Genomic DNA, 26,392 nt, shown 5'->3' with positions numbered 1-26,392 from the left:
AATTCTTTTAATGAGCTAAGGGAATGAAATGTGCTTCTTTCTATCTTGGAAAATTGATATTCACCATCTTTTGATTAAAATGGATTTCAAGAGAAAGAAAAACAATCTGTCTCCAAAGATATAATAACATCTGCTGTCAACATATGCTGAATTCAAATGAGATATCTTCAAACAGCCTGTGTTGATGATCAAGAGAGACCATACTTGGTTTGATATATATTACAATAGACAAAGAATCCATTATTTATTGAACCCTTTCTAAATGTTTCATTTTCCACTAATTTGGCTGTGACTGTTTATAATCCCTTATTATAAAGTGAGTGGACATTAATGTAGTTTGGGCCTTGCCTCCATGGTGTTGCCCTTATCTTCTCCCTCACTAATGAAGGAGACAGGCATCAACTATCATTAATTACATTGGTATAATAGTAAAAAAAAATTCCAACAGCATTCAAGAACAGCTTTGTAAAATGTTTCATCTTGAAAGGTAAGTCAGGAAGCTAGAGGTACCTAGAAATGGTGCGGGTTGGGAATGTTGGAAGCATAGACATCTCATAATCATCCCTATGCTTATGAATGACCTCCACCTCAGTCATTTCTTCCTCAGCTTTTGTAAATGCCTTCCTTATTTCCTGACTTCATTTTATATCTATCCAGGCTTTGAACAATGTAGAGAAAAAGAGAACACTATTTCACTGAGAAAAGAGTAGGGGATGAGTTTATCCTCATTTGCTATCTTTCCTGTATTGGTTGGTCTCAGGCCTTCTTCCTTCCAAAATCGAATAGATGGTTTCAGTTCTCCCACCTTATCTAAACTTTATCTAAACTTTCAAATCTCTCAAATCCCAAGTCTCTATATTACATTATTTAAACATAATAATAGGGTAACTTTAAGAAATTGCTATCCAACCACCATCACAGGAGTCTGTGGATATCTTGGAAGGTATCTTTGAAACTGCAAGACATATTGGAGATAAAATGTGAAAGTTCCAGTGGACAGCTTTTCTGTCCAATGGTATAACTATAAATGTTTTATAGATTTGTTGAGCCATTATTGTCAGAGGTCTATAATGAATTACTTAAATGCAATAAATTGTTTTTGGTTTTTTATGAGGCTTCTACACCACTGATTTTAAAAGCAGGTAAAGATTTTGAATTTTGTACAATTTATAAATCAATACGGTAGATGCAAGAATATTTATTGCTTTTTGTCTAGATGATTTCAGAGAGTGTCACCATGCATAATTCATCCAACTCAGTCTGGATTTTTGAAAACCAGACGCTATCAGATAATTTACACTCATGATATAGCTCAAGATAAATTGGATTCTGATGTATTAATGTTTTTGGATGCTGAAAAAGCTTTAGATATAGGTAAGCTTATTTTTTTTAAAGTGAGACATGTGTAGATATGGATTCCCAACTTTTTTCATTAAATAGATTGAAATTTATTATTTGATACCAATAGCAAGTGTAATAACATTTTTAATTTTTAGATCAGTTGAATTTTCAGATGAATTATAGTATAGCAGCTGCCATGATTGTCCAATTGCTGTATTGGTTTATGACCTAATTCTTGAGCCAATAACAATTATTCTCAGGCAATCTTATAATATTACTGGTATTACACTGGCATATGCTGTGCTATTTAGATTCAGAATTAAATTATTTTACATATTGCTGATATTTGGACAATATTGTATGAATATTCTAACTTATTGCCTCACTTGATTAATGGTAAATATTCAACTTATAAGATTAATTGGGACAATCTAATTTACTTTCTTTGGAATCTGATTTATAAACAGGTCAATATAAGTTGTTGGGCTTTATAATTTGTACAGAATGTATTAAATATTTTGGTTTATATATTTTTTTAAAACATCTCAAAATATGTGGAAATTAGTATATTGAATGTTAAAAGTAAGATTCCAATGGCTAATGGATGCATTTAAAATCCATTAAATTTAATGGTATTAAAATGAATTACTACCTTATTGATGCATATTTTAAGATATGTACTGTTGTTAATTCCAAAAAGTTATTTTATTCAGATCAAAAGACTTTTGAGGAAATTTATATGGGAAAATAGACTACCATGAATGTTACTGGCTAAACTGAAATTATGTTTGATAAAGGAGTTTTAATTTACCGGAGTCTCAGAAATATCTCTAGACATTTATGTTATCATTTATATTTGAATATCAACTTTTATAAGTTTTACTGGAAAGTTTTTACGTTTTTCTGTTAAGATCTTAGCAATTATTTGAATCAGCTCCACATAGCAAAAATAGTCTTTCATTTCCTGGTTTACAAGCAAGAAGCTATATTTGGAGCCATCCACTAATCTCATGAATATTTATTTTATGGAAGAAGTCTATTGTAAATATAAGAGGTAAGACTTTCTATTGGAAAGTATAAGAAGGCTCTGGAATAATTACTTTCAATTAATTACTGTAATGATTATTTAAAGGAATGTCAACAATTTCAGATAGAATTTTCTTTGCCCGATACATGACTCTGGCAATATAAACCAATTTAAATGTTTTGATTGCTCAATATGAAGCAGATATCTAAGCCACCCCAATAAGACCCAAGATGCTATCATTTTTTGATGGAGCCTGTTCTGAAATCAAATCAATTTTGCACCAAAAGCAGAAATTTAAAAAATATTTTTGAAGTTGAAATTAATTGACCTTATGACTTACAGAATGACCAATTGGCATAACCAATAATGGAACATCAGTAGATGCAAATCTTTGAGGTAATTCTTAATTCTTTGGACCCTTAAAGAATGTATCAGAAAGTATGGACTTGGTGTGTTAATGATGTAAAGGTACAATAATTATATGATTTGGTTGTATCTCTTTTTGTCTCTTTGTTGAATGATATTAGAACATGTCTTTGGCCTGCTGCGCTATTATAACATCAATTAATCAGATTATTTCTTGGTTGCATGTACTTTAGTTTTTAACATTTGTTTTCCTCATTCTTAATGTGTTTTTATTGCAAATGAAGATAAACAAGAATAAGAAATGCCAAAATGGGATCCCAAAAAGCAGACAAACTTCTGTCCTAAATCAGGGGTGAAATGCTTCCAGTTCAGACCGGATCGTGTGATCCGGTAGTGATGGGGGTGGGTAGTTCAGAGAACCGGTAGCAAAAATCCCTGCCCTCCCCCCCACTGCCCACCCCTCGCTGTTCCTCTTCTCTGTCCCTGAAGCTCTCGGTGGTGATATAGCTGCAAACGGCCTTAAATTACTGCCGCAGCGCTTCAAAGGGCCGACCACAGCTGATCAGGGCTGTAGGCACCTAGTAGACCGGTGCCTCTATTTTTAAAGAAGGTAGACCGGTGCGCTCCCAAGGTTTGTATACTTTATTATTTTTATTATTTATTATTATTGGCCATGCTCATTCAGTCACCAGACCACTAAGCCACACCCACAGAACCAGTAGGAAAATTTTTTAGATTTCACCCCTGCCCTAAATCCACCCTGAAGACTCTTGAGTCATGTATTTTTCCCTGTAACTGGTGACATACTGAAAAGGAATAGCAGCAAAGTAGGAGCGGACAATTATTCATGGCTATATCAAAGGGCATGTTCAGAAATCAAGGCACCACCTTTTGTCATTGACTCAGAACAGAACACTCTGGTCCAGCCACAGGGGCAGCCAATTTTACGCCAGCATTGTTCTGAGCTGACTCACAGATGGGTGGGATAATCCTTATATCCAGCAGTAAGAATGCTCTTTTATTACAGGTTAAAATTTAACTACATTTCTATGCCTAATCAAGATGGTTGAAGTATGAAAGGGAGCAGCAGCTGCTCAGGATATAAATGTGTGGTGTCCAAGGTGTCCACTCATTGCATTATGATGTCGTATGCCGGCTTGACAGCTGCGGATAGAAAGACATTACAGAGGGTGGTGAGCACAGCACAAAACATCATGGGCTGTCCCCTGATATCACTAGATCAAGGGTCTCCAACCTTGGCAACTTTAAGACTTGTGCTGAAGTCCACAAGTCTTAAAGTTGCCAAAGTTGGAGACCCCTGCACTGGACAACTTCACTAGGGCTTGCTGCCTTAGTAGAGTGAGGGAAAATCCTCAGGGACAACTCACACCCTGGTCAGCACTTCTTTATTCTCCCGTCATTGGGAAGGAGATATAGAAGCATAGGAGGCAGCACAAATAGGCTGAAGAACAGTTTTTATCCATGGGCTGTCAGGCTTCTGAATGGAAAATAACTTTACAACAACATCATATGATTAATTTGTGGGGCTGGCGCGATGTGCAATAAGTTCACATGGTGCAGTAGGATTGTATGTTTGTTAGTAGAATTCACTGGGTTAGGGATTTTTATTTTCTTTTACTGTCTTTCACAGTGAGTTGTATTGGGTTGGGGAGAGTGCACAAAGGGAGGCTCAGCCAATCTCATTGTACACATGTTGTACTCTGACAATAAAGGTTTGAATTGAATTGAATTGAATTGAATTGAATTGAATTGTGTGCTTGCAGATATTCTGGATCGATTGACTGATGGGTTTTCTTGATGCTCCATCCTACTCTTCATTGCATTCAAATCCCTCATCCTTATTTCATTCTCTTACACTCTCCTGCAGAGTGTTTCAACCACTAAAAGAAAACTTGAGAGGTAGGCTGGGAGGTTGAAAAAACTTTCATCGACTGCCTCGCTGAAAATGCTGCACGGGATGGCTTATTGATATGGACTTTAATAGAGGAAATGGAGTTTCTTTGATTCAAGGCACTTCTGCCCTGCCACTGTGCACACATCCCAATTTCACAGTTTGAAGGTGGTACACAATAAGAACAGGGATTGCACAAGTGAAGAAGCAATATTTCCAGGGGTGAAATGCTCCCGGTTCAGACCAGATCGCCCGATCTGGTAGCGATGGTGGCGGGTGATTCAGAGAACCAGTAGCAAAAATCCCTGCCCACCCCCACCCATGCCCAGCTGAGCTGAGTGATCATCAGAGGGTTTTTTTTAAAAAAAAAACTTTTAAAAGCATTTTTTCTTTGGCCGAAAAAATGCTTTTAAAAGTTAAAAAAAAGGCTCTGATAATTGTGCGGCTCAGCTGGGATCGTCAGAGCCTTTTAAAAGCATTTTTTGTACAACCTCTTTGGTTGTAGAGGTCGAAGAGGTTGTAGAAAAAATGCTTTTAAAAGGCTTCTCTGGCGATCTCAGCTGAGTTGCCTGATCTTCAGAGGCTTTTAAAAGCATTTTTTTACAACCTGTTTGGCCGAAGATATTGTAGAAAAAATGCTTTTAAAAGTAAAAAAAAAAAAGTTGGCCATGCCCACCCAGTCACATTAGCCCACCACCACCACCAAGTGACGCCCACAGAACCACAGTAGTAACAAATTTTACATTTCACCACTGAATATTTCCTTCTCTGACCATTCAGAACAAGGAGTAAAAAAAATCACTGCACTATATCCTGGAGAAACAAACTTGTCCACATCCTCATTCCAAACAAAATAGAAATAAAACAAATTGCTTGTACACCCTCCTCTGTGTCTTATTTGAAGTTGCATACAGTGTGTCAGTTAGACATATGGTGGTGGTGGGGATTTTACAGGGACCCATGCGGAGTGCTCCCTTTTCGGCACTTGGTGCTGTACGCATGCACGTCCCTTTTCGGCGCTCGGTGCCAAAAAGGTTTACCAGGTCTAGGAGATAGGAAACTGGATAAGGCAGAAGTTTTTGCAAATGGGTAAAGAGACTGTTTACAGAGCCACAACATTTCTCATATATTAGAACCTGGCCCTATGGTTTCAGTTACCCTATAGCTGATTTGGAAGAAATCAGCTCAGCTTCTGAACACTGCCAATATCATAGGATCACTGAGGCCCAGAGCCGGTTTGAAAGCTTTGAAAGTCACCTTAAAGAGCTTTTTCAGTAAACGTCATACATTCGGTTCAGTGCAGTAAGCTGCAGTGTTTAATCATGCCAGACGGAAACAAGGAGATTGGATGAATCCTAATTGTAATCCTAATTCTCCAAAGCACCTGAGGGCAGGACAAGAAGCAATGGGTGGAAACTAATCAAGGAGAGAAGCAACCTAGAACTAAGGAGAAATTTCCTGACAGTCAGAACGATTAATCAGTGCAACAATTTGCCTCCAGAAGTTGTGAATGCTCCAACACTGGAAGCTTTTAAGAAGATATTGGATAACCATTTGTCTGACGTGGTGTTGGGTTTCCTGCCTAGGCAGGGGGTTGGACTAGAAGACCTCAAAAGTCCTTTCCAACTACTGGTATGTTATTCTGTTATACATACAGCTCCATCACCCAGATCTATTGTATCCCTGTCTGTCTAATCAAAGGATATTAGTCCAAGCTATGCTATTAGAACTGACTCCTTGGCTTCATTCCCGAGACACTGTGGAGCACCATAACTGTCACAAATATGTGTTAGTTGCCCAGATTACAACTGTGCAACCACAGGGACACCGCAATGGCAGCAAGTTTGAAGACCAGCCATAAATCTATTTTTTCAACGCTATCGTAATTTCAAATGGTTGATGAACAAGGCAGTCAGTAAGTGAGAGCTACCTGTATGGTACACTTGCCAGTCACAGCATTTTATAATTGGTTTTATAATTGATCAAAAACAAGAAATGCATATTGCAAGCAGATCTTTACTTTGAAAAAACTGGCTTATGTCTCTCCTCTTAGTCTTTACCGCATAAGTGGTCTGATATTAAGTGATGAGTTGGCTTTGCTCCAATGGTACAAAATGGGTAAATTTCTTGCCACTACATTGTTTATGTAGCCGTATTATTTATTTAATTATTGGAATTATAGCCTACTTTATTACCAAAGATGAACTTTTGGCAAATAATAAAAATAAAATCTAAAATTTTGATGAATAAATTAATATTACATATAGTTAACATAATTAAATAATAATTACTGACCCTCCTAATGACATCAACTTACTCTACCCTCTTCTCTCTTTGAAGAATATGATTACTTCAAAAAGCAGATTTGAAAAAAGAGTCTTTTGCAAAGAAAAGTGGTTCTTTGAACATGCATATAATGCCTTACTACTAAGAACTAATTTTATCAGAATATTCCAAATTATTTTTAGGAATTTTAATAATATTAAATCTAAAGTATCTTCTTAATATGATGTCTTCCAGAAGCTGGAATGCAATTCCCATTAGCTTAGTATAATAAGAATAGCAACTAAGTGGCTTAACTCACAGAGCATAGCAATAGCAATAGCATTTAGACTTATATACCACTTCATAGTGCTTTACAGCCCTCTCTAAGTGTTTTACAGAGTCAGAATATTGCTCCCAATAATCTGGGTTCCTCATTTTATCAACCTCAGAAGGCTAGAAGGCTGAGCCAACCTTGAGCCAGTCAGGATCGAACTCCTGGCAGTAGAATTCAGAGTTAGTCTGCAATACTGCATTCTAACCACACTGCCACCACGGCTCCAAACCATAATGTGCTTTGTTTGGCTTTGCCTTAATATATTAGGCAAATCCACCTATTGCTGTTTGTGAGCTATGTCTGAATCTAGAAAGTCGTAAGTAGTTTAACAAACTATGATGAGCTGAAATGTGGACCTAGGCTATGCAGTTTCATATAAAAATTTCAGTATCCTGGTCAAGTTGTAAGCACTGCTAACTTCCTAAGTGAACAGAAGGTGACACAACCTCAAAACTGTACAAAATTAAACACAGCATCTTTCTATGAATTTCAACACGATATACATGAAATATTTCAACACATGATATACATGAAATATTTCAACACATGATATACATGACCATAACTTTAACCTTAGACTGTCTACTGATAAACCCCCATAAGTTTAACCTTACATGATAAACCCCCATAGGTTTAACCTTAGACTCACCCCATTCCTAAGAGGTCTGTAAGGGGAGGGCATAAGCATACCAGCGTGCCTATTCTCCCTGTCCTACTGTCCCCATTTATTTGTATCCTTATCCTGTATTCATAATCATGTTTATACTTATATCTGTAATCTTATAAATGTCTGATAAATAAATAAATTAATTAATTAATTAAAAATAAAAAAAATGATATCTATTGTGCAGTTCTTTATAGCTTCAAAATATGAAAACAATGAATATGGTAGGGACAAAGTTTGAACACTTTGTAATATCTTCTTTGACAAAAATAAGAGTTTCTAAATGTTTTGTATAGCAAAGTACAAGTGTTTCTATTCGTGATTTTTGGAAATGTTTTCTGTTTTTCCTTGCAGGCGTCTTCCGTCATAGTTGCATTAATGGTGCTATAGTTATCTGTTGCTAAACTTTTCAGTAGGTGATTCAGAGAGGGTATTCTTTTGCAAATCTGACAACTTTTCAAGTAGTTCCACCAGAGATTTTTCTTGGTTTTTCAGATCTAGTCTAGACTTCCACAATTCCATGTAGCTTTCCTCTCACAATGGTTCTCACAGCTAAAATTGCTAGCATTCCCCTACTTTGTAAGACACAATTATCTCCATTTTTGAATACTCAGACAACTCTTTTAGAAGAGTCAAGGACCATTAAAATAAACAAACATCACAGCCTGAGAGATTTGACAGTTCATAATGTTTATATATTCAATGGAATTTTCTTCACCTCCATAATTGTAGACTTAATGACTCAATCACCTTCAGGGGCCTTATTAACCACTGTACTGTAAAAACCATAGCTTCAAATCAAATTAATTTCTGCACCTGCCAATAGTCACAATGTTCTTATTGTGAATCTATAATCAACTGCACATAAGTTAAGAATGCATTTAAATTTGTAGAAAGATGGTGAGTTTAACATTATACTATGTAAGGATTGTGATAGCATCTGCTCTTTGGGGGATTTATCAAAGTTTACAATCTGAACAGGGTGTCACAATATTTTGCACACCACAGGAACTAAATAGATTTATTATTGTATTGATTCCCTGCCTTTTTACCAAATAATGGTGCTCAAGGCAGCTAATAGTACACAGAGTAAAATGGTTCACACGCTCACAAATTAGGGACAAAACAACAACAAAGCCATTTTTCCCGTTTTTAGATGCCTGCCTAAAAAACAACTCTTTTTATTGTTGTTTTCTACTAGCAGAATAACAAAGTAATTTAGTCTAATCTCTTTTCACAGGCAGTGCCAAATCTGAAAACAAACACTGAGTAAATGCTCTCACTGCTAACTTTACCTTATAGATAAGGAGGGGAGACAGCTAGATGTAGTCTCAGCAATCTCACCCGATTGTCCAACAATGGAGCATTGCAGTTCAGCAACATCGGGGGCAGTGGTGGGTTTCCAAAATTTTTACTACTGGTTCTGTGGGTGTGGCTTGGTGGGCGTGGCAGGGGAAGGATACTGTAAAATCTCCATTCTCACCCCACTCGGGGGGGAAGGATACTGCAAAATCCCCATTTCCTCCCAATCAGCTGGGACTTGGGAGGTAGAGAATAGATGGGGGCGAGGCCAATCAGAATTTTTACTTCCGGTTCTCCAAATCACTCAAAATTTCCACTACTAGTTCTCCAGAACTGGTCAGAACCTGCTGAAACCCACCTCTGATCTGGGGGGCCACAACCCCCTCAATTTCCATACATCCTATTATAGTGCCTCAAAAAAGATCTTTCCTTCCTTCCTTGGCAACATATGCCCCACATGCAGAAGAATTTACAAAACCTTCAGCATGGGAAACAACTCCTATATAATTAAACTCCTATAACAGTAAAGTGACACAGTCTGCATAATTAAGCTTGAAAGAGCACTTTTGACTGGTCAAGAGAATCAGCACCAGGATTTAACTCTTCAGTTAAATAGAACCAGTCAGCATTTTCCTTCCCCAGCTCCAGAGTTTCATAATGATGTCACGTGAACTTTTGTGAGATTTATTCCAGTCTCTGCATCAAAGCTGAGCAGGTATTTTGTGATCGGGGTCAGAGTTATTTGGGGATTTTTTTTTCAGCCTGGGGGTCCACAAGAGCTCTGGCACTGAGAGGGTGAGATGACTAATAAGGAAAGCATCTAAATTATTTGCTTCTTATTTTTCCATTGAATATTTGAAATGAAATAATTATTCAGCTTATCACTCTCCGATTACTGCTGTTGTATCTAAAGTGACAACCACTACTGCTGAAGGCAAACCATTTGTTTCCATGTTCATATGATACAACTTTGGAAAGCTTTAGACCAGTAGTGGGTTCCACTTATCTTTGCTACCGGTTTGGAATTGGGAGCGTGTGCATGTGCGCACTTGCTTTGCTCGTGCATGGCGCTTCTGCACATGCACAGAACCTTCTGTGCGTGCGCAGAGCATCCTTGGTGATGTCCGGGCAGGTGGGCGGAGCCTTCTGCCGCCGCCACTACTGGTTTGCCTGAATCAGGGTGAACTGGTAGAAACCCACCGCTTTAGACCCATAAAACGGGTTGCAACAGGTTAACAACGGATTCTGTGAGTGCGCGCCTACTGCAGCATTCAAAATACAGCAATTTGAAGCTCAGCTGCTTACCTTCGAAGGCAGCCCCAGTAAGTAGAATAGGAGAGGTGCAGAAATCAGCTGTGCCATGCAAATCAGCTGAGCCAGAAAGAAGGAAATATAGGACAGGATAGGGCATGGGTGGGTAGGACCAGCTGATCATCAGAACTACCGGTCTGAACCACCAGCAGCCCAGTGCTGCATAAAAATGGGGTTAGGAGTTGCTCCCCTTGCCCTGAATGAATAAGATGCCAGATCACTCAAATTAGACAAAATTGTCACCCTCACATCTGAGATACGTACCTCTATCTTGCCAGCTGGAGAGAGATCAAGCCATTGTTCCATTACATGCTGTAAGTCCACATCCACAAGAGGCAGACTCACCTCACCAATTATGTCATGCTTGGAAAAGCGGTTGAAATCATACACTTGCATGACCAATATAGCTTCAATCACCTCTGCTTGGGAGACCTAGAGAAGAGGAAAAAGGGGAATGGCAATTTCACTTCTACCAATGGATGACATCACCGTGAGCTGAAAACGCACTTATTTATTCAAGCGGGACTGGCTTAGAAGTTTTACTAATTTTAACTGGGGTTAATTAGATTTTAGTATTTTAAAGGGTTTTAAATTTTAATATGTTTTAAATTTTGGCCAATTTTATAATAAGTTTTTTAATTGTTTATTTTAATTGTATTTTGTTACTGTTTTTATTTTGGCTGTACACCGCCCTGAGTCCTTCGGGAGAAGGGCGGTATAAAAATCTAATAAATAAATAAATAAAAAATCCCATGTCCTTCTGAAATGATGAAGCAATGAATCTGAGCGATATGGGTCAATCATCCTGCAAAGTAAGAATGGGGTCAAAAAGTTGTGTCCAAGATCCATTTTGCTCAAGATTGGTTCTCCAACATTGGTTCTCCAACAGGTTGGGACCTTTATGGATCTCAGGTGCAGGGGGGAGAAGAAATGGGGTTACCAAAATCAGGTGCCACAATGAAGAAGGTGTGATTTAAATGGAAGATGGGGTTTGTAAACTTGACATCACAAATCACACTGAATTAAGCTAACCAAGAAAATGAAATAACAATGAAAAATTTGTTAATGGATATTTTTGCAAACTTCTAAACTAAATTTTAACAATACCAAACTGAATTGAAACAGGTCAATGAACATACAGAGGGCCTTGCATCCTACCTGAAAAATGAAGCTCTCGTTGAAAACAGGATTGAGTGTCTTACGATGAACCTTTGTTTCATACTTCTTCCTTATGTCAGATGTCAGGAAGACAATTACGTAGGGGTCAGAGGTACCCCCACTGTCCATGGCCTTCAGATCTGCTGCCTGCTTCACTCCAACCTTCAACTTAGAGAATCAATTCCAAAATGTGAAAGTCTTGAAATGAACAATGTGTATTAAGTTTGCAAATCTGTAGAAATGGGCTAGAAGTGGAGTGGGCAAGCAAACCAGAATAGAAAAGTAATGTTCTTAAAAGTTGTGACATTAGACTCTCTGAATGAAATTTGACTCTAGGAAACAGTTGGATAGTTCTACTGTATTGGTCTTCCTACTGCACAACAACATCCTTTAATAAACTTCTAGATACTGTCACTGGGCTTGAGAAACTTTAATTTGCCTAGATGGCATTAAGTCATGGAATTGACTTAAGTCACTGAAAGTCCAGAACATGCTTGGCTACATGTTAGATCTTTTTTTTTTGTCTCAGACAGTTGTGACAGGATCTTAGTACAAGACTTTACCATCAGTCCTTTGCCATGATCTGATCATTCTCTGATTATTTGCTGGTGTTGTCCAAAGGTCATAGGGAACAAAGATCTATTGAGCAATCACAACCAATCAAAATACTGGACCCATATTGGTTTCAGTGAATGTTTCAACTTTTCCTTAAGTACTGGTGGATCTTTCAACTGAGGCCTTAGTCACAGCCTCAAATTTCTTGGAGTATTAATGAATAGGAAGAATCCAGAAGCTATGCAGGTTATCAGCATTTGCCAATAGGATGGTAGCTTTTCTAAGATTGGTCATCATTGGATGGAAGAGTCAATGTAGAGTAAAGGAAGAAATACAAGGGTGACACATATGAAAACAAATATGTGAAATGCAGAAAGGAAAAGTATTGCTATTTAATATTGTTTTATAACAACAACAAAAAGTAGTGCAAATTTGTCACCCTGGGATTTGTGAAATATACCTTCTGGCCACGGAAGTCATATTCTAGGGAATATTGCAGCCGTCCTCGTTTCTCATCTTCCAGTCCACATTCAATGTCTTCCAAATCAGGCTGGACCTACATCAAAATATAAGCACCTTTCATTCAAACATTCAGTGCAATTCATATAATAAATTAAAGTATTAAAGTCTATAAAGTATGACTTACTTTGGGTTGACCGTATATACTGTATGCCTTCTTACATTCAGGAACTCAGTGTGTCCCCCCACCTTCTACTTTTCCCTATAACAACAATCCTCTGGTGTTTATTGTATTATATTCGGTTCTTGGAGACACAAACCAATTCAAAATCTATCAAGTCTTATCAATAGCAATGAAAAAATTGTACTTTGAAAATGTGATACAGGTAGTCTTTGTTTAACAACAGTAATTGGGACTGAAACTTCCATCTCTAGGTGATGCAATTGTAAAGTGTGCTTGGTGATACCACTTAGTGACAGAAGTTCTGGCAATTCCTGATTACTATTGTTAAGTGAATCCTCATGGGTTGTTAAGTGGACCGAGTGAATCCTCATGGGTTGTTAAGTGGACTGAGTGAAGTTTTAAGTTTCTGGGTGTTATCATAAAAGAGGATCTGACCTGGGGCACTCACATTGCAGCAGTGGTCAAAAGGGCCCAGCAGAGATTATACTATCTGAGACTTCTCAGGAAACAAAAACTGAATGGAAAACTGCTGGTGGCCTTCTACCACTGCACCATAGAGAGTATTTTAGCTTACTGCATCTGTGTATGGTTTGCCAATTGCACAGTGGCAGATAGGGAAGCACTCCAGAGGGTCAATGTCATTGCCCAGAGGATCATTGGTTGCCCTCTCCCCTCTTTGGAAGAGCTTTATAGCTCCCGCTGCCTTAAGAAAGTTCAAAACATTCTTTAAAGATCCATCTCATCCTGGCCACCCTTTTTTGGAACTATTACCATCTGGCAGACGATACAGGGTCATAAAAACAAGGACAAATAGGCTGAAAAACAGCTTCTATCCCAGGACAATAACCATATTGAATTCTACAGTATAGTGCAATATCGGGTTTTTAATTTCAATTATATAGAATGTAAAGGATGTATGTTTGCGTTTTTATTTTTAGAGTTATAATGTACATTGAAGACGGCATATAATTTTGTTGTATCATGTACAATGACAATAAAGTAAACAAACTAAACTAAACTAAACTAAACTAAACTAAAGTGAGGACTTCATGTGTCCACAACTTCTGATTTTCTGCCAGTTCCCCATTGGTTTTGCTTGTGGGAAGGCAGAAGAAGAGATTGCAAATTGTAATCACATGACTGTGGGACACTGTGTTGACCAGAAATCTGGACTGGTTGCTAAGCACCCAGTTTGCCCTCTGTGTCAGCCAGGCCCCTGAAGACCAGTCCTAAGTACCCTCATTCAGTGCCATCACAAGTTTGAATGGTCACTGAACAAATGGTCATTAACTGTGGACCACCTGTACTAATAGGTATCTGGAGCCAAGGAGTAAAAATCAGAGCTATGTATGATTTCATCAGTGATCTATCAAAGATATTAATATACTCCAAAACTGAGCTTCTGTGTCATATCAACTGTTCCCAATCACTTAGCTACCGGGGCATCTGCACAGATTATCAAAAAGTCAAGATGGCATAAGGTAAAGGTAAAGGTTCCCCTCGCACATACATGCTAGTCGTTGCCGACTCTAGGGGGCGGTGCTCATCTCCGTTTCAAAGCCAAAGAGCCAGCGCTGTCTGAAGACGTCTCCGTGGTCATGTGGCCGGCATGACTCAATACCAAAGGCGCACGGAACGCTGTCACCTTCCCACCAAAGGTGGTCCCTATTTTTTCTACTTGCATTTTTACGTGCTTTCGAAACTGCTAGGTTGGCAGAAGCTGGGACAAGTAACGGGAGCTCACCCCGTTACACGGCAGCACTAGGGATTCGAACCGCCGAACTGCCGACCTTTCGATCGACAAGCTCAACGTCCTAGCCCCTGAGCCACCACATCCCTATAATGGCATACAAGTGCACAATTGAAGCTCTGCCCCTTTCTTAACCAGAACCATAAGCTTTTTTTTTTTTTTTTTTTTTATTGAAAGAGTTTTAAAAAAAACAAAAACATTTTCCCCCTTTTTTCCCCCTCCCTCCCAAAAAAAAAAAACAAAACAAAACACCCCTCCTCCCCACCCCGGCTTCCCGGTCAATCACAAGGTAAAGTCCAATCCAAATAACCACATCCAAAGCTTTTCGTCTCCCAACCCCCTCCCCATTACATAAAATAACTTTCTAATTATTCAAAGGCAATCTGATATTTCTTAATCTGATATCTGTTTTGTAGATAATCAATCCATTTTTCCATTCAATTAAATATCTTTCCTGCGTATTGTCTTTAAAAACGCTGAGATTTTAGCCATCTCAGCCAAGTTAATAACTTTCAATATCCATTCTTCTATTGTAGGTATCTCTTCTTTCTTCCAGTATTGTCCAATCAACAGTCTTGCTGCTGTTATTAAGTTCAAAATCAATTTAGTCTCAATCCCTGTACAATCCATTATAATTCCCAAAAGGAAAAATTGTGGCAGGAACTTTATCTTCTTCTTCAGTACATTTTGAATAATCCACCAAATTCTTATCCAAAAGACCTTAATTTTCTTGCAAGTCCACCAAATATGAAAATATGTAGCATCATCACAATCACACCTCCAACATTTCGCTTGGATATTAGGATACATACATGATAATTTTTTGGGATCTAAATGCCATCTATAAAACATCTTATAAAAATTTTCCTTAAATTCTGTGCTTGTGTAAACTTAACATTTCTAACCCAAATTTTCTCCCATGTTTCCAACATTATTGGTTCCTGAATATTCTGTGCCCATTTTATCATACAATCCTTTACCAAATCCTTTTCGAATCTATTTCAAGCAACACATTATACAATCTCTTTATATGCTCCTGGGTCTGATTTCTAATTTGCTTTATTAAATTTTCCTCCTTTGCATTATACCAATTTTTGATCTTCTTTCCATCTAGCACTTATTTGCCCATATTGAAACCAAGTATAATTCCTCCTTCTTCATTTAATACCTGTAATGATTTTAATTGCAATCTACCTCCTTCAGCATACAAAAGTTCTTTATATGTAATCATTTCCTGTTTCTGTTCTATATTTATATTCTCTATTGCATGTCTAGGGCTCGCCCATATAGGAATCTTATAATCTAATTTATAGGAATATTTATTCCAGACCATAAAGAGCACTTCTCAACACATGATTCTTAAAAGCCCTATCCACTTTTTTCCATAAAATAAATGCATGCCATCCATATAACAAGTCATAACCTTCTATATTCAAAATTCTTTCCTCTGTTAAGTTAAACCAGTCACTTATTACTGAGAGGGTTACTGCTTCATAATATAGTTTAAAATTAGGCATTCTTAAACCACCTCTTTCCGTGAATCCTGTATTATTTTCATTTTAACCTCGCCTTTTACCCTGCCATATAAATTTATTAATCCCACTCTGCCAATCTTCCAAATTTTTATCCTTTTTAATTATAGGTATCATCTGGAACAGAAACAAAAATCTAGGTAACACATTCATTTTAATAGCCGCAATCCTTCCCAATAGGGATAACTGCAATTTCTTCCAGCCATTCATATCATTCTGAACTTTTTGCCATAGCAAGTCATAATTATTCTTATAAAGTTTCTTGTTCGATGAGCTAATATAGACCCTAAATATTTAACCTTTTTACTACCTCAAATCCTGTCATTTCCTCTAGTTTTTGTTTCTGTTGTATAGACATATTTTTAATTATCACTTTTGTTTTTTCTGATTTATTTTAAATCCTGATACCTTTCCATATTTATCAATTACTTCCAACAAAAATCTACTTGAATTTATAGGATTCATTAACGTAACCACTACATCATCTGCAAAAGCTCTAACTTTGTACTCATATTGTCTAATCTTAATTCCTCTATTTTCATTAATTCTCGTATTTTATCTAATAATGGTTCCAGAGTCAAAACAAACAATAATGGTGATAAGGGACATCCCTGTCTTGTTCCTTTCGCAATCTTAATAACTTCTGTCAAACTACCATTTACTATAATCTGTGCTGTTTGCTCTCCATAAATCGCTTTAATTATTCTAATAAAACAGTCTCCAAATTGCATTTTCTCTATTAATTTAAATAAAAAATCCCAATGCAATCGATCAAAGGCTTTCTCTGCATCCAAAAAATAAGTGCTGCTGAAGTATTCTTCTTTTCCAAATATTCCAATATATTAATAATCTGTCTAACATTATTCCTCATCTGCCTCCCTTTTATAAAACCAGATTGATCAGTATGAATTCTTTGTTGTAAAACTAACATTAATCTATTTGCTATTATTTTTACAAAAATCTTATAATCATTATTTAAAAGTGAAATCGGCCTATAGTTACCAGGTTTAGAGCAGTCTTGCTCCTCTTTGGTATCAGTGAAATAAAAGATGTTTTCCATGACGGGGTATTCCACTCCTAATTGTATCTGATTAAATAATTCTTTAAGTGGGCCTAATATTTCATCCTGTGTTTTTTTATAATAAGTTGCTGTAAGACCATCTGTACCAGGGGTTTTCCCCATTTTTAATTGTTTAATTGCCTCCACTATTTCTCCAGTAGCTATCGGCGGTTCAGCTCCTCCTCTGTTCTAATGTTAGAATATTCACCTTATAATCTTTCAAATAATCATAAATATCCCTATCAATATTTTGTCTTTTGCATATAGTGCAGTATAAAATTCTGAGAATGCCTTTTAATTTTATCCTGTTGATATGTCTCTTTACCTTTATATTCTATTTTTGTATGACACGTGCTTTCTGTTTCTTCCTTAAATTATATGCCAACCATCTCCCAGGTTTATTTGCATTACAAAAGTATTATGTTTAGCATATTGTATATTCGTTGCCACCTGGTCTGCCATTAACATATTAAATTGACTCTGTAATATTTTTATAGCCTCTTTAAGTTTATGATCTTGTGGGTTTTGAATTAATAACTGTTGCTTCCTTTGAATTTCTTCTTCCAAATATCTCGCTGCTTTTGTTTATTATTCCTTTGCCTGTTGTCCAAATAAATCAATATCCTCTAATAAACGCTTTGCTCGCTTCCCACACAGTTCCTATAGGTGTCCCTTTGTACATATTAAAATCAAAAAATTCTTTTAACTGTTTCTTACAATAAGTTACATTATCCTCATATCTAAACAGATTTTCATTCAACCTCCATGTTCTACCACCTTTTTTCCCTTGTAATAATTCCATCCATACTGGGCTATGGTCAGTTAAACACCTCGAAAATATCTTCGTTTTCTTCACCCTAGAAAGCAAGTCATTAGAAATTAAAATAATATCAATGCGTGAAAAGATTGATGCCTATCAGAAAAAAGTAAAATCTCTCTCATCTGGATTCCGTAACCTCCATATATCTCTAAACTCAAAGTCTTCCATCATTTCAAAAAAAGATTTTGGTAATTTTGCATGTATAGGTATCTTCTTGGAGGAAGTTCTCTTATCCCTTCTTGTATCAATTACTCCATTCCAGTCTCCTAATAAAATAAAGCGAACTATAATCCCAGAGGTCAACCTCTCATGTAACATTTTGTAAAACTTTTCTTGTTGCTGATTAGGTGCGTAAATACCTATCAACAAAGTCTTTTGCATCTATCACCAGTTCAATAGCAATAAATCTTCCTTGAATATCTGCCTCAATTAGCTTAGCTGATATATCCTTCCTGATATATACAACAATTCCATGCTTCTTTTCCAAAGCTGATGCAACAAAATGGTTACCCAATTTTGAATTAATTAAATATTTTTGGTCTGATAATTTTATATGTGTCTCTTGCAAACAAATCACATCATTTTTAATTGTTTCAAGTAGTGAAATATTTTCCTTCTTTTCTGAGCTGAATTCAAGCCATTAACATTCCATGACAAGATTCTATTTGCCATTACTGGCCTCCTGAAGCTTTGAAGCAGACAACGGAAGCTCCTCCTCCGGTATCTTCCGTCTAGCTCCTCCCACAGCTTCCATAATGGGATCCTGACTTTTACTTTGAGACTGTTGCTCTTCTTTACGCTTAAGGGCTCCTCTTGTCACCCTTTGCTCTTGTGGTTCCTCTAATACTGGCAGCAATAAAGGCTCTTGGGTCACCACGCCTTCTTGAGTCTCTTGAAGTTTTCTATCACTTCTATTTCGACTTTCAAAACTGTAGAAAGAAAATCCTTTGCCTTTAAAACAGTGTCAATTCTATATCTCCTTCCTTGATAGAATAGTGTCAGTCCAACTGGCACCTCCCATCTGAATTGAATCTGATGTTTTTTAAGTTCTTGTGTAAAAAGCAAATTGCTTCCTGTCTCTTAACATCTTTGAAGGAATCTCTTTCAACACCTTCAACTCCTGTTCTCCAATTTTTAAAGTTGTCTGATATGAAACTTGCAGAATTTGATTTCTCATAGTCCTTTTCACAAAATAAACCACAATGTCCGAGGAAGCTTTCTCTGTCTTGCAATCCAAGAATTAACTCTATATATTTTATCAATTTGGTAAGCTACCTCTTGGGGTCCGCTTCAATAAATTCAGCCAATGCTTCTGATATAATTTTTCTTAAGTCTTCTCCACGCTCTTCTCGCATACCACAATTCTAAGAGCTCCTTCCATAAGTTTATATTGTAATATCACAACCTGATCTTCATTTTGATCCACTTTTTCTGAACACCTTTCATTTCATCTTCTAAATACTTATTTGACTGAGAGATCTGTTGCATTTCCACTTCCAATCCTTCAATTTTTACTCAGTCCTTGAACTGCCATAAGAATATCTTCTCTTATTTTTGCATTAAAATTCTCCATCATCTCTTTTGCCTATCTTCAGAAAGTTTTAATTGTTCTTTCAATATTTCCTCAAGACTTGGTTCAGATCCCTTCTTCCAGAAGGCTTTAAAGGTTTAGCTGCCATTCTGTCTTCAAAAGAATCAGGAATTCAAACTTAATAACTCTCCTTCCCTCCTTTCAGTATAAAAAACTCCGTTTGTAACAATCCACAAATAACGCTGCTTCATCGTACTAAAAATTTTACTTTCACTTTTAGACGCCATTTTAAAAGTCAATTAATCAAAGACAAAGAAAGGTTTCAAATTTCAAAAAGGGAGTCGGTACTTGCCGTGCTGATTCTACATCAAAGTTCGAACGGTTGTGAAATTCCCGTCTGCTTGGAATATCAATCAATTTAATAAGTTCTCTAGAGCAGAAGCAACATTCCTCTCCTTTTCCCTGATAAAAACAGGGGCGTGCTGAAGTTGGAAGGAGTGGAATTCGGTGGGGTCATAAATCCAGGAAAATTCGCTCTTAAGAGCAAACCCCCTGTCAGACCTGCCACTCTTCCACAATTCTGATAATCTCTTTCACCCAGAGATTATGCTAAGCTCAGTGAACAGTGATTTATTTTCTGTTTCACTGACTTTTACAATCTTCTAACACGGAGTGCTCTGTTTGAGCACCCAGCAGGAGGGTGACGTCACTGGAGCCCCCTCAGAACCATAAGCTTGATTATGCCTTTATGGCCACCAATTTGATTTTTTTTGACTGCCTGGTTGCCAGTTCTTGCTTAACTCCTACTGAGATCAGTTGAATTGTATCCATCTTGTTTTCCTATCCACTTGCCATGTATTTGTACTTCAAGCCTAGAAACCATTTGTGCTTCAAGACTAGAAGGAGTTTTGTAACTCACTGAAAGTTCTCCAGGGGTTACAGTCCTCTTTAAAACTGAACTTAAAAATCAAAATGCTATTCCAGCCTAAAAGTCAAGGTTACCTACCAAGCTGGCTGTTGTGGAGGCACCATTAATGTTTGTTGAGTTTCTCCTTCTTCTTGCGTTTTTTCTTGCAGCAGCAGCATTTGATGATACAGATAAGGAAAAGTAGCAGGACTAAGCCTGCTGCTACAGCAATTGCTATGAGAGCCCATCTGGGTACTGTTTCAGCAGCAGGAGACAAGAAAGAGGAAAGAAATCAAGTAATATAAATCAGGGAATCCTTTCCAGAAAGTTACAAAGATTTGGAGGTTCTAGTACAGGGATCCCCAACCCCTAGTCCAGGGGTCAGCAACCTGCGGCTCTGGAGATGCATGTATTTTATTTATTTATTTATTTTATTCGATTTTTATACCGCTCTTCTCCTGAAGGACTCAGGGCGGTGTACAGCCATATAAAAAATCCACACTATACATATTAAAACAAGATTAAAACCAACATATTACAAGGTGGCCAAAATTTAAAAGCAATTTAACAAACCTTAAAATATAAATTACCCCAATTAAAATTTAATAAAACCTTTAGGCCAGTCCTGCTTGAATAAATAGGTGCGTTTTCAGCTCATGGCGAAAAGTCCGAAGATCAGGCACTTGACGTAAACCCGGGGGAAGTTCATTCCAAAGCGTAGGAGCTCCAACAGAGAAGGCCCTACCCCTGGGGGCCGCCAGCCGACATTGTCTGGCGGACGGCACCCTGAGAAGGCCCTCTCTGTGTGAGCGTACGGGTCGGTGGGAGGCATAGGGTAACAGCAGGTGGTCCCGTAAGTATCCGGGCCCTAAGCCATGGAGCGCTTTAAAGGTGGTAACCAAAATCTTATTTTGCGCAAACCGGTGGCTCTTTCACCCCTCTGCTGCAGCTCCTTGGCACTCAAAATATGTGTCACAAGCACCAATGTGCGACATCTGCCGGCACACAATTTATTGAGCTTTTCAATCCCTGGTAGGCCAACCATGAATAAATCCAATTCAGAAGAAAATGGAACGTTTAATTCAACTACATATGCTAGTTTTGTAGTCAAGAAATAGTCAGGAACATGAAGGGTTTTGTGGCTCCCAGTGTTTGTTTGTTTTTTCTGTGGGAAACGGGTCTAAATGGCTCTTTGAGTGTTTAAGGTTGCAGACCTCTGCCCTAGTCCATGGATTGGCACTGGTCTGCGGCATGCCAGCCACCGGTTTGCGCAAATGAGCAAAGCCCCATTCGTGGGATGCAGGCAGCACAGAAAACCCTTTCTCCATGGAATTGGTCCCTGATGCCCAAAAGGTTGGGGGAATGCTGGTCTTGCATCACTTCCAAATGTAGGCAAATCATAATAATTATCTGCAAAATAGGGGATGGGGATGCTATATCAAAGAATTAAGCATTTACAACAATTAATGCCTAACCTAGTATCCACCGAAGATTTATTGATTTGTTAAATTTATTTGCTGCCTAACTTGCTGTGTAAGGCAGCTTACACTAATTTAAAGAAAAGAAAACAAAAGAAGTGTAAACAGAAGTAAGATAATAGAACAATAAACGAAACAGCAAAAAAGGAACACAACGAGAATACATCAATATGATAACCAAAAAGATGGAAGGGTGGAGAACAGAGAGCAAGGAGTGGGGGATAAAGTCTGCCATCAATCTAGCAGCCACCTCCAGTGTGGAACTCACCCATTTGGTACCCAGGCCAACCTGCAGAGCCAGGTCTCTGGTCTTTTGTGGAAGGATAGGAGGGTGGAGGTAGATCTTAGTTTACAGGGTAAGATATGCCGAAGGGCTGACACTGAAGCAGAGACAGCTCTTCTTCTGAATCCCAATAACCAGAGTTCTTTGACTGATAGGATCTCAAATAGGCATTCTCTGCTAGCATAAGAAGGACAGGCTTGTCCTAGTGGGATAGCCTGGACCTATGACATTAAGAGCTTTAAAGGTCATACCTAATACCTAGAACTGCATTCGGAAGCAGAGTGGGTTAGACTACCCTTTCCATTACCAATAGCGAAGATGTCTGTTGACTGACATGGCTCACTATGTCAGGAATTAGAATCTACCACATCTGGAAGGACACCAATAGTAGGAGTTACCATAAATTATATTTTAAGTCTTATAATCACTATGCCAAAAGGGTATAGTAAATTATTGAGTAAGTTCCTTCTATTTTTTTTTAAAGAAGACTTTTGTTTATTCATCTAATGCCACCTTCCCAATAGCTAAATAATTTGTTCATTCATCTTATCGTGCCAAAGTCAATTAGCAAAAGATTAAAAAGGACATGCACAAACACATTTGTGGTAATAGCTTATTGACGCATGGCATCTATTTGGTAGGGGTGACTTTTATCTTTCCCATAGTCTTCCAATTTCTCTGTAAGATGGCAGATCTTATTGCCATCCTCAGTGAATGCCTGCATTTTAATACCTCTGAAGCATGAAAGCAAAAATGGAACAGAAAATAATGAATGAGGAAGATTGCAGAACCAAAGAACGTGCTGAAGTTAGACCAGACACCTTGTCCCATGATGAACAGAAGTGTAGTAGGGACTACACTTCTTTTCATATACATTAATAAAACATTTTTGTCCTTTAGAACCAAAAAAAAAGGAGGAGATAAATATTTACTCTCACTCACTGTGTTTGAGAGGGAGAGAGAGAGAGAGAGAGAAAGAGAGGGAGGGAGAGTGTTTGGCAAGCTCTCCCAGCAATCCTATTGTTTCAGAATGGAGAGTTTGAGGTTAGTCCAGGAGTACTTTTAAAGACTCATTTTATAATCTCAGCAAGGTTCCCGGGCATTATGTATGTGTTGCCATGAGAATTAAATGGACAACTAATTTCTCTTGAATAAGAGAACAGAATAATGTTCTGGAATAAACAACTATGTAGGAAGTTAGAAACCTACAAGGAAGACTCCTCTTCTGTTGCTGAAATTATCTGATCAAGGTGGGTTTACAAATAATGGGTGTTTTTAATCTCATTAATGAGTCTGCCTACTTTCATACATCAAATCAGGCTGTAGTTTCATTAACCATGGGTTGTGTTACATTGATGAACCACATCAGACACTTTAAGCCTCGTTCTATAATGGCTTAATGTAACGCAAAGCCATAGACAACCATTCACTAATTCATTCATACATTCATTTAGGAACATTTATATGGCTGCCCAACTCACTCTCAGTGACTCTGGGCAGCTTACAAAGACAAAACCCAAATATATATAAAAAAATTAAAAACAATAACCTCCCACCCACCTGGCGACAACCATCAATCAATCCAATAAGCCACTTGATGGGCTCTATCTCACACTGGGTTCCCCAGTCCCATTGGCAAAATCAGATCTTCAGGGCCATGTGAAAGAATATCAAAATGGGGCCAATGCATCTCCTTTTTTTCCCCTCTGTACAAATCTCAAGGGTTTACTATCAAATATAGAGCTGATATAGGAGCAGTGGACTTTAAATAAAAGCTTTCATTGCTTATTGGAGTTGTTTAGCAGTGTCTACATCACCAGTTATGCTCTACTTTTATATTTGTAAAATCATCTTAAAATTCAAAATTGAGGGTGTCTTCTTCTCTAATCTAAAAGAAGCTAAAAAGATCAACAGGGACAAGTGGGTGCAGATATCTCAGTTGCAAAGCATAAATTAATTGCTGCTTTAGAGGGGAATATTGGTTATTTTTTACCATTGTTTGTAATACCTAAATTAAGTTCTCCCCTCCTTTTTTTCCTATTCAGTTCTCCCCTCATTTCCATCCATTTTTCCATCCTTTCTTTCACATCTCACTACAGCAGTGGTGGGTTTCAATTTTTTTTACTACCGGTTCTGTGAGTGTGGCTTGGTGGGCATGGCATGGCTTGGTGGGTGTGGCTTGGTGGGCGTGGCAGGGGAAGGATACTGTAAAATCTCCATTCCGTTCCCAATCCAGGAAAGGTTACTGCAAAATCCCCATTTCCTCCCGATCAGCTGGGACTCCAGAGGCAGAGAATAGATGGGGGTGGGGCCAGTCGAAATTTTTACTACTGGTTCTCCCAACTACTCAGAATTTCCGCTACCAGTTTTCCAGAACTGGTTAGAACCTGCTGAAACCCACCTCTGCAATATAGCTACATTTTCCCTATAAACTATCCTTCTCCATGCATCCCCTCTGCTTTGTGGCTGTTTCTGCTGGGTAAAAAAAAGGGAAAGAAATACAGACATGTACTTGTGTGTTTGAGCAGTTTGTATACATGAGAAAAATTGGTATGTCCAGATTTGGGAGGAAGGATTAAATTTAGAAATGGAGTATGTGTATTTTAGGTAATCTTTATCAATTTTACAATGGGGCCTTATTTTTCTGGAAGGTGGCTTTTAATGAGGACACACACCCATGCTCAACTACTTATTGGCCAGGGTTCTTGTGGTAGGGAAACTTCTAGGAGTAGTTTCAATTGATGGGGGTCACTGTTAAATCAACAAGGTAAAGAAGCTAGGCAAATTATACACACATACGCACTGTTCCTTGGAAGTCTTAAATTCATGGTCATCTTTTTTTTAGTAAATGTATTTTTAGTAAATGTTTTTTTAGTAAATGTTTTTAGTATATAAATGTTTTTAAAGCATCAGACTAGAAACTGGGAGACTGTGAATTCTAATCCTGCCTTGGGCGTGAAGCCAGCTGAGTGACCTTGGACCAGTCACTCTCTCTCAGATCTAGGAAGGAGACAATGGTAAACCACTTCTGAAAAATTTTGTCAAGAAAACTGCAGGGACATGTCCAGGCAGTCTCCAAGCACCAGACATGACTGAATAGATGAAAGAAAATAATAATAATAATAATAATAATAATAATAATAATAATAATAATAATAATAAGAAGAAGAAGAAGAAGAAGAAGAAGAAGAAGAAGAAGAAGAAGAAGAAGAAGAAGAAGAAGAAGAAGAAGAAGAAGAAGAAGAAGAAGCCTCCAATCACTTGTTGAAAAGAAATCTAACTTAGGTATGATTAGGTATGAATTGGACCTTCTGGAACTTCTCGGTTGAGCTACACATAAAATCACTGAATGAACCGTTTGTTCCATTACGCCTTGAATTGACTCACATGGAATTTTGTTGATTAGGCCTTCAATGAAGCTGGGTTGGGCAGTGGTTAGCACAGCGCTTGTGGTGAGGTTACTGGAGCGTCTGGGAGCAACAGTGATGCCAGATGATGCTCTAGAAGCCATGGCCTAGGAAAGGTGAGCTGGAAAAAAGGAACAATATAATTATTTACAAGAGGCTGATTATGTTCCAACATCACCATATAGATGACTATCATCTTTCATATAATCTGAATTTAAATTATACCTCAGAATCTGCATTAGCACTAGCCAGTCAGATTCTAAACTAATACAAGGCAATGGCTCTGAGCACCTAGAATATAATTTATGATATGAATAGAATAGAATAGAATAGAATAGAAGAGAAGAGAAGAGAATTCTTTATTGGCCAAGTGAGATTGGATACACAAGGAATTTGTCTTTGGTGCATATGCTCTCAGTGTACATAAAAGAAAATATACATTTGTCAAGAAAACTGCAGGGACATGTCCAGGCAGTCTCCAAGCACCAGACATGACTGAATAGATGAAGAAAATAATAATAAGAAGAAGAAGAGAGAGAGAGAAGAGAGAAGAGAAGAGAATTCTTTATTGGCCAAGTGAGATTGGATACACAAGGAATTTGTCTTTGGTGCATATGCTCTCAGTGTACATAAAAGAAAATATACATTTGTCAAGAAAACTGCAGGGACATGTCCAGGCAGTCTCCAAGCACCAGACATGACTGAATAGATGAAGAAAATAATAATAATAAGAAGAAGAAGAGAGA

At 37.7% G+C, this 26,392-nt stretch overlaps 1 protein-coding gene across 1 annotated transcript in view; it reads right to left on the bottom strand.

Annotated features, from left to right (window-relative positions):
- Positions 1–25,762, bottom strand: part of SYT8 (synaptotagmin 8) — a 38,904-nt gene extending 13,142 nt beyond the window's left edge. The window contains 6 exon segments of the mRNA XM_058157817.1: positions 10,787–10,954; positions 11,681–11,848; positions 12,696–12,791; positions 20,578–20,611; positions 20,613–20,733; positions 25,627–25,762. Of these exon segments, the coding sequence (XP_058013800.1) occupies positions 10,787–10,954; positions 11,681–11,848; positions 12,696–12,791; positions 20,578–20,611; positions 20,613–20,733; positions 25,627–25,750 (711 nt within the window). The 5' untranslated portion in view covers positions 25,751–25,762.
- Positions 25,763–26,392: the final 630 nt, after the last annotated feature.

The sequence above is a fragment of the Ahaetulla prasina genome, chromosome 1 (assembly GCF_028640845.1).
Source record: "Ahaetulla prasina isolate Xishuangbanna chromosome 1, ASM2864084v1, whole genome shotgun sequence".
NCBI lineage: Eukaryota > Metazoa > Chordata > Lepidosauria > Squamata > Colubridae > Ahaetulla > Ahaetulla prasina.
The sequence above is the reverse complement of the archived record's forward strand: the minus strand, read 5'-3'. Positions and strand labels throughout refer to the sequence as shown.